Source organism: Cornus florida, unplaced genomic scaffold (assembly GCF_030987335.1).
Source record: "Cornus florida cultivar Cherokee Brave unplaced genomic scaffold, ASM3098733v1 CherokeeBrave_3.0.0_Hap2_Chr07, whole genome shotgun sequence".
In the NCBI taxonomy this organism is placed as follows: domain Eukaryota; kingdom Viridiplantae; phylum Streptophyta; class Magnoliopsida; order Cornales; family Cornaceae; genus Cornus; species Cornus florida.
The window spans coordinates 38,600,944-38,614,128 of NW_026775577.1; the positions used below are offsets into that span (position 1 = coordinate 38,600,944).

Here is a 13,185-nt window from a genome sequence, read left to right on the forward strand (position 1 = left end):
TTTAAACTCCTCAATTGTCATGAATTTAAATTTTATATATCTATTTGACTCTTTAGTCTTAGGAATATGTCATTCAAATGATACTATTTTCTAGCCTAGATGACTAATGTGATATCACAAGTGATATACTATTTTGATATATTCATTTTTAGCACTTTAAAACTTCATGTGATGTTTTTACATCACTTCTTAAAGAATGCATCTAGAAGAGATAGTTAGCTCATCCACATGAAAATTCATGGAGCCAATCTCTCACCATATCTCTTAAAGAAGTTATTTTGGTATCAAGACCTCATTTTTGATGATTTTAGCCATACTTGCTCCTATGTGTTATAATTACATCTCTTTATTGGCTTATATACTTTTGGGAAACCCATGATCTTCAAATAATACATCTTATCATTTCCATTAATGAATTAAGGGTCTTTAAGTACGACTTGTTTCATGATATATCTTAAGCATACCTTACCTATCATTGCTTCATTGTTCCATTAGTTCCATAATCATTGAATAATATATGATGCAAATGGAAGCATATTGATAGCGGGAGATTATTAGTAATCTCTTGTGAAGGAATATTGCATGATTTGCTTAGCTTAATTGACTTATCTTGTATATTGTCAAAACATGCCTTAAAATGACTTTTTAGTCATTATATTCCATTCATATGACCTTTCATAACTTTGAAAATTTTTCCCTCTTTATTGAATGCATCAAATGGGAAAAATATATATTAGGATTGACGCACACTTAACTTCTTAGCTTTGCCTCTACAAAGGTTTTTGCCTTTTGGCTTACACTAATCCTTGCTTCATTTTTACAAACTATTATGTATACTTTTGTATACTTTTGCTTAATTGAGTATATATTCCATCTTGGGTTTATTCTTTATGTATACTTTTGTATATGCCATGAACCTAAAGATTTTTGCCTTTTGGCTTACACTAATCCTTGCTTCATTTTTACGAACTATTGTGTATACTTTTGTATACTTTTGCTTAATTGACTATATATTCCATCTTGGGTTTATTCTTTATGTATACTTTTGTATATGGCATGAACCTTAATGATGTATTGAACTCATGCTTTCATTGCTTCACTATACTAAATGCTAAATGCTTAATGAAGTTGTTTAGACCTTCCACCTTTTTGAGATGCCAATGGGGGAGAGATATGTGATGTGTTAAATGATCTTAAATGCATGTTTATGTCTAAAATGATTTATGATATATCAAGTTTGCAATTTTATAACATTATGCTCATTGAATGCACTTTGATAGGGGGAGCATTTTTTAAATGCCACTCCACTTGCTTATGAACACATCAATGTTTTGTCATCATCAAAAAGGGGGAGATTGTTGACCTTAAGGATTTCATCCAATGACAATCTAATTGTTTTGATGATAACAAACCATTAATGGTGTTTAAGGACTAATGTTCACATTGAGTGTTATAGATGACTTATATTCAAAGAAGAACCTCAATGAAGATCATAAAGACCATTCCAAGTATTCCATTATTCAAGATCACATCAAGGAAAGAAATGGATACATAGAAGAGTTGAAGTTGCAAAGAAAGATAGCTTGGACTATAATGAGCAAGAAAGCAACTCAAAGAAAGGAAGACAGCAAGACTACCTCAAAGCCTAAAGATCATGGACAAAGCTTGAAGAAAAGGGTAAACAGGATGGTGAGTGTTTAGGATTCAATGTCAAAGTATTTATGAATCCATTTGAAACTCATCTTTATAGGACCATGCATATTATATCATCATTTATATGCTCCTATATCCATTAGCAATAGACTATGCACTTCATTCATACACAATTGCACATGAAGTCATTGCTAAAGAGTGAGTTAGTCTAAGCTTCCATAAGTTTTGAAAGAACTCATCATTTGTGCTAAAAATGCTAAGACCATGCACATCAATCATATAATTCGTATTGGTCAACAATTGAGGCATGAGAAGCCTTCATTACCATGAGTTGGTAACGGACATTAGGACCCCAGAATGCGCGTCATGAAAAATTGTGTTTTTGGCTAAGTGTGAAAAATGGATTTTTGAAATATTGATTATTTCAAAATAATTTTTTCCAGTAATAACTCTTTATACTTCAACTAGCCTAAACTGATTTTATCAGAATTTTTGACCAAGTCTACATTGGTCTACATAAGGATTCATTTTTATCAAAATTGTCAGAAATCCAAATTTGTACTAAAACTGAATTTCTATTTTTTGATTTAGTTGGATTTCAATTTTCTAGAATTTTTTATTGAATCCAAATGGGGGGTACTTCCTTATTTACATTGTAAACTTAAAGTAAATGGACATTTACTTAAATGTTTTCAATGGAAATAAGCTGTGTGCAGATGTCCTGTACTGAGAGTCCTAAGCATAACCTGTACTGAAAGTCCTAAGCATAAACCTGTCATCTGTCAAAACTGTCAATGCACCAGAAAACGTCAACTGGTTTAATGCATACGTCGACCGGTTCATGAAGCATACATCGACCGGTATCTATGCAGTACTGAAATTTCAGAAACATAACATACGTCTACCAGTTTGTAGTATACGTCGACCGGTTTATAGTATATGTCGACCGGTTTGTGCCATACGTCGACCGGTTTATGCCATACGTCGACCGGTTTTTGTCGAATCTGTAGATTTCAAACTGCAACGGCTCTATTTTCCTCGACCTTTGTGCATTCAACTCCTAACAGCTATATTGAGGTTGCAAACTCTATAAATAGAGTGGGGAATGTCTTAATAATCAAGAGACATCATTTGAAAGCCTTCACAATGAATTAAAGAGAGCTTTTGTTATCAAATCTTCTCTTCACCTCTCTCATTCACTCATATACAAATCTTGAGAGATTTACTCTATTCACCCCCCCTCTAGAGTCAATTCTTGGGAAACAGAAATTTCAATGGCTTCGCCATCACAAGCTTTTCCTTTGGCAAAGTCTAATTTTTTATCTTCCTCATCATCCTTTTCAGAAGATGACCTTATTGCTGCGTTGATTCAACAGGATTGATAAGCGCCGAATATTGCATATTGAAGCGCCCTTAGCTGCATTAGTTAAATCCATCTTTTGATTATTCTTTGTAAATTATCTTTATTTGCACGCCTTTATTTATTTTCAGGTTCATTGGCCAAAAAGGAGTAAAAATGGTGTTTTATCAAATCTTTGAATAGCAATGTGCTCAAGGCTAAGTTCTGGCAGCAGCAGAATCTGACTTTGCTAGCCATTTTTGACCGATCAAACTCGAGAACTGGTCTTCCATTTAAACATCACATATTTAGAGCTTCGATTTAACTTTCAAAATCTTCAAACGGTTTGTCATTTGGAAATCGGAGCAAAAAGTTATGGCTGTTCTACCAAAGTTGTGCACAATAGGTTAAGAGCAAGGAGCTCACTGGACTAACTTCAAGCACTCGAAGTCCTTAGTTCGAGCGCTCAAACTCCGGGCAGCTTCCTATCCGAGAACCATCACTTCAGCCCACTTGCACCTTGTTTCTCTCATCTCTGATTTCCATCTTTATGGGTTAGTTGGAGATGTCTTTTGGTGGTTTTCTATGCCTTGTTTGGTGGAAGGAGATGTCTTTACAAAAAGGGGGAACCACACAAACAATATCATATCTGATCTTTGTAAGATTTATGGAGAGAGAAAGAGGAGAAAAAGAAAGAATTCTGGAAGCAAAAGGAAGGGAGCTCGAAAATGGAGGTTCCAACCAAGCTTCTTCCTTCTTCTAAGGCTCCCATGGGTAACTAAACCTCCTTCTAGGGAGGTGATGAAGTCCTTCTCTTGTAAGCATGTCTTAGTATAGTTATATTTTGGGGATTACAATGTATATTTTTATGGTCTTTTCATAACCAAGAGCACTTCATGTCTTGTAATGAATGTTGATATATGTATGGATGATTTCTCTAAGTTGATTATCTAATTGTAGATGATATCTTATATTAATCATATTGCTTAAGTTTTCATGGTGACAATGGAAGAAAGGTTATGAAATGGTTTAATGGCATGTTGTTAAGGACTTTGATAGATCATTGCTTAGGTGAAACCTTTGATGATTTATGCTTATTTCTTGCCTTCATGTGCTTCATCATTTTATCTAGGGCTTGATAGTTTTTCATTCAAGTAAATGTGGTTAAGCTACACCTTAGCTAGGTAGTCTAAACATGTTAACCTTTGATGGATTATGCTTGCTTCTGATTTAATGAATTTCTTGAGGATAACATAGCAACCAAGTGTGCTATGTATCATGACTATATATATATATTGTTTTCCCCCAATTTAGCTCTTATCTAGCATGTGTATAGGGATGGAGGCAGATTCACTTCCCTGGTCCTCTTTACTCGTATTTCATCTCCTTTAAATTCTTGCAAACTTTTAATTTATGAACCTTAATTTCATAGCTTAAGTGACAACCAACAAATCTTCTATGAACACCCCTATCATTCTAAAAAGACTCTAGACATTTAGGTTACCATAGATTAGCGCAGTCCCAGTGGTTCGACTTACCCGACCAATAGCCCTATTTTACAATGATTCGTGCTATTGCGAAGGTTGATTTATAATTGTAATCGACTCAACCGATCAAGGATCGAGACGAATTTTATGAGATTATGAATTCAATGAGGCCAGAGATAGTTGAGCAAGTATTTCAAGTCTGTAATAAGAAGCGGTACATTCATCGTGATCAAGAGGGAAGCCACTATCAGCTAATGAAAGACTACTTCAATGAGAATTGCATATATCCACCAGAGTACTTTCACAGGCGATTCAGGATGCAACGGGAACTTTTTCTTCGTATCCTTAATGATGTCAAAGCTTATGATAACTACTTTGTCCAAAAAAAAAAGGGTGTGACTGGTCGTCTAGGGTTATCTTCTATACAGAAGATGATAACTGCTGTTCGTATACTCGTATATGGTTGTGCAGTCGATCACCATGATGAGTATATTAAAATCGGTGAGAGCACTGCCATTAAATACTTGAAGGCATTTTATAATACTATTGTTGCTGTGTTTGTAGAGGAGTATATACGCTCACCCAACAAAGGTGACATAGCATGGCTACTTGAAGAAGAGAAGCAGTGAGGATTTCCAGGTATGCTTGGTTCTATCGACTGTATGCACTGGGAGTGGAAGAATTGCCTAATGGAGTGGCACGGTACACATAGGGGAAGCTCTGGCAAGAATACTGTAATAACCCGGTCATTTTCCTTCTTTTTCTTTTTTGGTTATTTCTTTTTTCGTCTTTTTCCCAATTTTGTCTTTTTCCTGTTTATCGTTTTCTCTGCATAACCTCACTATTTGTGCTCGGATTTGACTCCGGCTTTGCATGCATCCATAATATTTGATTTCTAAGGTAACTGTATTTTTACTTTTGTAAAAAAGCATACTAGTTGCTTACATTTTGGTAAAGGACATGGATGCATCCTTTTTTTTGTAAATATTCTAATCTTTTGGGGTTTTGCGTAATTATGAAAAGTAATTATTTTTCGTCTTAAGGACCATTTTGTAATTTAATTTGGAAGATATTTAAAAATTGACCTTTTTGCAATTTTTGGAAAGTATGACAAGTGTCACACTCCCATGGCGCCACTTGTTGGCATTAGGATGGAGTGACTTGGAAGCCTTATCTCTTGACATTTGGAGGGTGGAGATTCATCCACTTGTTGGCCTAAGATAGATGCACTTGTTGGCTTGGATGGTTGACAAGTGTAGGCTTAGGATTAAGCCTAGGAAGGAGCCATAGATTGGTGACAAATGTAGGCACCAAATTGAGTATTGTGTTGTGTGTGTGTGAAAGGTAGTGTAAGAATACCTAATGAGTGGAGGAATACTAGATCATCCACCTACCACTTTTCTTTTTCTCATCTTCGTTCCCTTTGCTTTCAATCCGAACCTAGCCTCCACTGAAGGAAAAGGTTGGCATAAAGCTTATTCCATCATTTTGGCTTCCTTCCACTCACCTTATACCTTAAACCTTGGGAAGTAAAAGTTTTCTCTCACTCCCTTCTATAAAACCCTAGTTTTGTTTTCCATTTTAAGCTTAGTTACTTTTGATTATAGAGATTCAATTCTCTATTGAGGTAGGGGTGGTAGTATGTTTATGCTTTGAGTGTTTTATAATCCTTTAGGGTTTAATATATATTGTGTACATGCTTTAATATGGTAGTCTTGCATATTATAGAAAATTCTCACCTTTGACTTAGGATTTATTGATTTAAGCATATATGATATGTATTTATATTGTGTAGAATTATTGATGTCATATAAAATTCTTATTGACTTGAATTGCTATATTTATTGTGATGATAATTTTATATTCTTGTGGATTACTAAATGTTGAGGTTTAATATATAAAACTTATTTTTTAGGCATGATTTAAATTTATAAGTTGGTGGTGTTGTATTGTATGTTATACTATGAGGAGGACTTGTCATTTGGTATGCTATTTTAGACTTGAAATCCTAAGACATGGTTTGTGTGGTTTCAAAATACTTGTGCATGGAAGGTGGTTTATATGCCTTAATTATAGTGTATGAGTTTTGAACTTGATTATGATTTTAGATTCTCTTGGGACATTGTTACAAGTAACATGGCTAGAGTTTGGCTCTAGTATGGGAGGTATGAGTTTTCCCCATTTATAGTGCACACTAGGGTGGTCTTCCCAACGGGTTAATGCCTGGAATAACCGTTTAGATCTTGGTTTATTCCGAGATGTGATGTCCAAGTCTTCCACTAATTGATTTCGCATTTAAATTCTAAGTTGATAACCAAATGTTTCATTATAACTTGTAATTCCTATTATTGGTGAATTGATGTTATTAAGTACATTGATATTGATATGTGTTGTTAAAGAATCATTTAAGTTAGCTTAAGATGATCCCTTAGAATACCTTGATCTTGCAATGATATTGAAACTTTAAGGTATATGCATATGCTTCTTCCTATGAGTAACTTGATTACTCACCCTTGTTGTTTGGGTTATTTTACAGGTAAGGAGACTATGCTCTTCGGATGCTCATCATCCTTAGAGGCTTATAAGCAATTTGGAATATTTTTGTATTTTGACATGCAAATGTTTAGCAAGCTTACTTTTGATGTTATATTTTTGCATACCATGGATGTATGGTATTTTAGAAGCTAAGATGGCTTCCTTATATGTAATGTGTATCTAAGTACACTTTTTGATGCATATTTTGTATGTATAACATGAAGCCAAGAGCCATTGGTTTTAAAAGTTCACAAGTATATTTTTAATCTTGTTTTGGATCATTGGGAATACATGTATAGCCTCAAGGTTGCCTTAAATTTGCTAACTATTTTGTTATTTGGCTATTTTCTCGTTTCTATTTTGTCATTCGGCAAATTGTTACCTTCAGTTCTGTCGTTCGGCAGTTAGAACGTCAAAATGCTTGACGTCAGAACACTTGACCATATAGGCCAGAACGCTTGAACCTTTTGGCTAAACACTTGAACCTTTTGTCGAAACGTCTGAATTGACCATGTAGGTCAGAACGTCTGAACGCTTGAACCTTTTGGCTGAACGCTGGAACCTTTTATCAGAACGTTTGACTATGTAGGTCATAACGTCTGAACACTTGAACCTTTTAGCTGAATGTTGGAACCTTTTGTCAGAATGCTTGACCATGTAGGTCAGAACGTCTGAACGCTTAAACCTTTTGGCTGAACGCTGGATGCTTTTGTCAGAACGCTTGACCATGTAGGTCAGAACATCTGAACACTTGAACCTTTTGGTTGAACGTTGGAAGCTTTTGTTAGAACGCTTGACCATGTAGGTTAGAATGTCTGAACGCTTGAACCTTTTGTGTAATGACCCGATCATTTTCCTCCCTTTCCTTTTTCGGTAATTTTCTTTTTTCGTCTTTTTCTATTTTGTCTTTTTCCCGTTTATCTTTTTTCCTTGCATAACTTCACTTTTTGTGCTCGAATTTGATTCCAGTTTTGCATGCATCTATGATATTTGATTTTCATGAAATTTGTATTTTTACTTTTGTAAAAAATACATTCTAGTTGCTTACTTTTTCGTGAATGGCATGGATGCATACTTTATTGTAATTATTCCTGATTTTTGTGGATACATACTTTATTGTAATTATTCTTAATTTTTGGGGTTTTAGTGTAATTATATAAAATAATTATTTTTCGTCTTAGGGACCTTTTTGCAATTTAATTTGGAAGATATTTTGAAAAATGACTTTTTTGCAATTTTTGGAAAATGTGACAAGTGTCACATTCTCATGGTGCCATTTATTGGAAATGGGGTGGAGTGACTTGGATGCATAATCTCTTGACATTTGGAGGACAGAGACTCACCCACTTGTTGGCCTAGGATTGGTGCACTTGTTGGCTTTGATGGTTGACAAGTGTAGGCTTAGGATTAAGCCTAGGAAGGAGCCTTGGATTTGTGACAAGTGTAAGCTCACCATTTGGTCTTGCATTGTGTGTGTGAGAGAGGTAGTGTAAGAACACATAGTGAGTAGAGGATTTCTAGATTTTCCACTCACCATTTTACACTTTATCTTTTTCATTTCATTTGTTCTTCTTAACCCTAAACCTAGCCACTATTAAAAAAAAGCTTAGTTAATAGCTTTCTTCTTCATTTTGGCCTCCTTCCACTCACTTAGACCATAAACCTTGGGAGACAAAAGTTTCCTCTTGCTCTCCTCTTCAAAACCCTATAATTGTCTTCCATTTTTAAGCTTGGTTTCTTAGATTATAGAGATTCAATTCTCTATTGAGGTAGGGGTGGTAATATGTTTATATTCTACGTGTTTTATAATCCTTTGGGGTTTAATATATATTGTGTACATGCTTTTAGAATTGTAGTATTGCATACTATAGGAAATCCTTTTGGTTGATTTAGGGTTTATTGATTTTAGCATGTATATTGTGTATGTATCTTGAGTAGGATTATTAATGTTGTATAGAACTCTTATTGATTTGAATTACTATACTATTGTAATGATAATTCTACATTCTAGTTGACTACTATTGGTAATTGTAATAATTTTAGAAGCTTAATACTATAATGTTGTAATCTAGTATATAAAGCTTATTGTTGAGGCATGATTTAAATTGATAAGTTGGTGGTATTGTAGTGCATATTATATCATGTTAAAGACTTGTCATTTATTATGTCATTCTAGACTTGGAACCCTATGATATGGTTTGTGTGGTTTCAAAATACTTGTGCATGGAAGGTGGTGTATGTATGCCTTAATATCTATGTATGAGTTTTGAACTTACTATATTTTGGATTCTCTTGAGACATTGTTACAAGTGATATGGCTAGAGTTTGGCTCTAGTGCGGGAGGTATGAGTTCTCTCTAATTGAGATAGTGCGCACTAGGGTGGTCTTCCCAACGAGTTAATGCCCAGAATAACCATTGAGGTCTCGACAGAATTTCGAGCTTAAATGTCCAAGTTTTTCACTTTTTGATTTCGCATTCAATTCCAAGTTGACAATCAATGTTTAAATTGTAACTTGTAATTTTTGTTTCATGCGATTTGAAGTTGTTAAATATATTTGCTTTGATATTGTGTTGCCAAGAAACATTTAAGTTAGCTTAAAATGATCCCTTACAACACCTTGAACATAAACGTTAAGTAGAATGCTCACTTGTATTCGTCTATATTGATCTTGCAATGATATTAAACTTTGGGGTATACGTATATGCTTTTTCCTACGAGTAACTTAATTACTCACCCTAATAGTTTAGGTTGTTTTACAGGTAAGAAACCATGTTCTTGGATGCTCATCATCCTTATAGGCTTGTAAGCAATTTGAAGCATTTTTGTATATTAACATGCAAATGTTTAGCATGCTTTACTTTTGATGTCATATTTTTGCATACCATGGGTGTATGGTATTTTGGAAGCTAATGAAACTTCCTTAATGTGTAAAGATACTTAAGTATTTACTTTTGACATTATAAGCATGTTTACTTTTGCACTTGTATTCACTTGGTATCAAACTTTTGCTTTAAAATGCATTTTAACCAATTTTAGAGATTTGGCATATGAAATTCTTGTAATGGACATGTATAAGGCCATAAGTTGTTGTAATACATTCATTTATTCATTTAAAGGTTGTTGACATGCTCATATACTCAAATCTCATTGAAAATCAGTTTTAAACATTAATTTTTGAACCAATTCATGAAGGAATTTGAAGTATGGGTTAAACCTTAACACATTTGGCATATAGTAGGTCTTATAGCAGCTTTTCGAGGTGTGTCGGTCGTCCAAAACTCCATTTCGATCAATCGATGGCTTTTGGGAAGCTCATTGAACAGTAAAAACTCATTTCCAGTAGGTTTTTTCACTGTTCAGGACCATTTCGGTCGACCGATGGCCTAATTCGGTTGACCGATGGCCTAATTCGGTCTGCCAAAACAACCTCCTCTCAAAAATCACATTTTTAGCAAAATTATGCCTAGTTTGGTCATCCGAAACTCTATTTTAGTCGACCGAAATAGCTTACATTCACACAGCCTCTTAGTTATGTTTCAGCACTGAAGTTCTAACTTCAAAGGGTCATAACTTCTTTGTTTCTAATCCAAATGGGGTGATTCTTAAGCCTAAACTAAAGGATTCTGAGTCAGTTTTCCAATGGTACCAATTCCATTCTCATATTCCAATCATAATGGGAGTTATTTAGGTTTTAGTAAAGTAGGGTAAGTTTTTGCTTAAACCGAGAAAGGGCGTTTTCGTGGGATTCTTGGCCAATGTTCTTGGAACCTCTTGTAATGTTGTGAAATGATTATATTAGGTTGCATTCACCTTGTTTGACTTGTTTAGAGTTAATTTTCTCCTTTTTTTTATGAATTGACCATTTTGTCCTTAATTAACGGATTTAGCCCGTTTTAACTCTAGTTTCCTCTTTCGCTCTCCTTAAATTCCGTGACATCATGAAATGTCACATTGGTGCCTTAGAGATGATTAATATCTCAAAGGACTATGGTTTTATCTTTTGCTTCCTCATTTTGGACCCGTTACCGGGTTAACTTTTGGGTCATCATTGACGCACCGGGTTGAAAAATTTGGGCCGTCACAAGTGGTATTAGAGCTCCTAGGTTTAAACACCTTAGGATGATGGGTTTTGGGTGCATATCATGCTTTTTTTGATCTAATTTGGTATATTCACATGCTTTTGATAACATGTTTCAGCATTTTAACATGTTTATGTGTTTCTTGATAACACGCTTGGTAGTATGTCATGTCTTTATGGTTATATGCCTATGTGGTTAAGAGCATCTTTGTTTGACATGTATGCTTATTTGTTTAAGTGCTTAACTGCTTTAAGGGCTTTTTTTGGTTGCTTTAGCATGATCGTATGTTGCATACCTTGTCTTGCTTTGTGTTTCGTGCATTCATAGTGTGAGTTACACTCTATCATAATAACTTGTGTTATTGTTGACCTCTTTCCTTACGTATGTCTAGCATCATGGTTGTCACGTGTGGAAAGTCTTCACGTCGAGACATTGAGGAGTAGGTGGATGACACTGAGTTTACGAGGGGTCCAGGAAGGCCCAAGATTCAAGTTCGTGGCATGGATGCTAATCCGCTGCGGGCACTGACTTACGAGGAACGGATTACTCAGGGAATCAATTAGGGGATCGCTGAATCGCTATAGGAGTTAATACGCAAGCAGGTGGCAGGGATACAGATTCCAGCACCGGCACCAGTACCAATAGTCAATGAGGCGATAGAGTACTTTATGCGATAATAGAGGGTTAAGATTAATTCATTTGCGGGGAGTTCAAATCTGCTAGTCTCAGAAGCTTAGTTGGACCTTATGGTTCACAAATTGGACAGTATGGTAGTACCCATAGACAGGTTGAGGATTTCTTTGACATCCTCTATGTTCATGGGAGATACAAATATCTGGTGGAGGTCTATGACCAATGTCCACAATCTTGAGTTGATAACTTGGAATGAGTTCAAAGATTTGTTCTTCGAGCGCTTCTTTCTTAGGGCTATGAGGCGGGAGATGAGGATACAGTTCACATCTCTTTATCAGGGCACTATAAGTGTCATTGAGTATGATACATAATTTACTTCTCTCTCTCGTTATACCGAGGATATGGTGGCGACAGATGAGGCTAGGGCAATAAAGTTTCAGGATGGACTATATCTTGACTTGAGGACTTACAGAGAGGTAGTCCAGAGGGCTATGCTAGCTGAGGCAGAGGAACGGGATCAATTATGGATCAGGGGTTCACACAAACAGCCTCGCAGAGATAATCCATTATCTTCTGGGAGTCAGTGGAAGAAGGCCAGGGCAGGGAACAATACCCACTCATAGGGGGCACCGCAGCAGACTCGTCCTGCACCCACAATTCCTGTATCTATGTATCATCCTAGAGTATGGTTTGTTACCATTATCAGCAGCCGGGGCACATCAAGCCTCGCTGCCCACAGCTTTGACCACAGGCCAGTCAGACATCAGTTTTTACGAAAATAGGGCAGGGAGCTTGCTTCTATTGCAAGCGACCAGGTTATCTTAGGAAGGATTGTCCAAAGTTGTTGAATAAGTTACGTAGTGGCACAGATTCACAGATGGTACCAGCACATTCTGCAGTGGTTCAGTCTGGATTTAGAGTTCCTCAAGCACCATAGCTAGTGGGGCCAGTTGGCACTTATCCAGCCAGAGGTTCTACACCTACTGCTTCTGCACATCAGTCAGGCTATCATGGCAATTCACAGCAGGGCTCAAGGACTCAAGGACGAGCCTACACTCTTCCACAGGCGGATACTTCCGTAGGCACCTCTTCAGTTCGAGGTATCTTTCCAGTTTTTAGTTCTTGGGCACGAGTTCTTGTTGACACAGGTGCATCACATTCTTTCATTTCTGCATCATTTGCACATTCATTGGGTCTGGAAGTCAGACTTCGGGATAGTCTTCCTTATGTTGACACGCCAGTTGGGGTCCAATGTTTTTGGATCGTACTTGTCAAGGTTGTGCTATTGAGATAGCTAGGTGGACCTTAGAGTTTGATTTTGTTGTTCTCGATATAACAGGTTTTGACGTCATTCTCGAGATGGATTGGTTGTCATTCTTTCGGGCTACAATTGATTGCTTTCACGGGAGGGTGTCCATTTGCAATCCCAAGGGAGATTGTTTCCATTTTGTGGGGGA

General features: G+C 36.1%; 1 protein-coding gene across 1 annotated transcript; it reads left to right on the plus strand.

Annotated features, from left to right (window-relative positions):
- The first annotated feature begins 4,634 nt into the window (after positions 1-4,634).
- On the plus strand, positions 4,635-5,108 carry LOC132316595 (uncharacterized). The gene has a single exon (XM_059815072.1). It carries the CDS (start codon positions 4,635-4,637, stop codon positions 5,106-5,108), a length of 474 nt encoding a protein of 157 aa, XP_059671055.1.
- Positions 5,109-13,185: the final 8,077 nt, after the last annotated feature.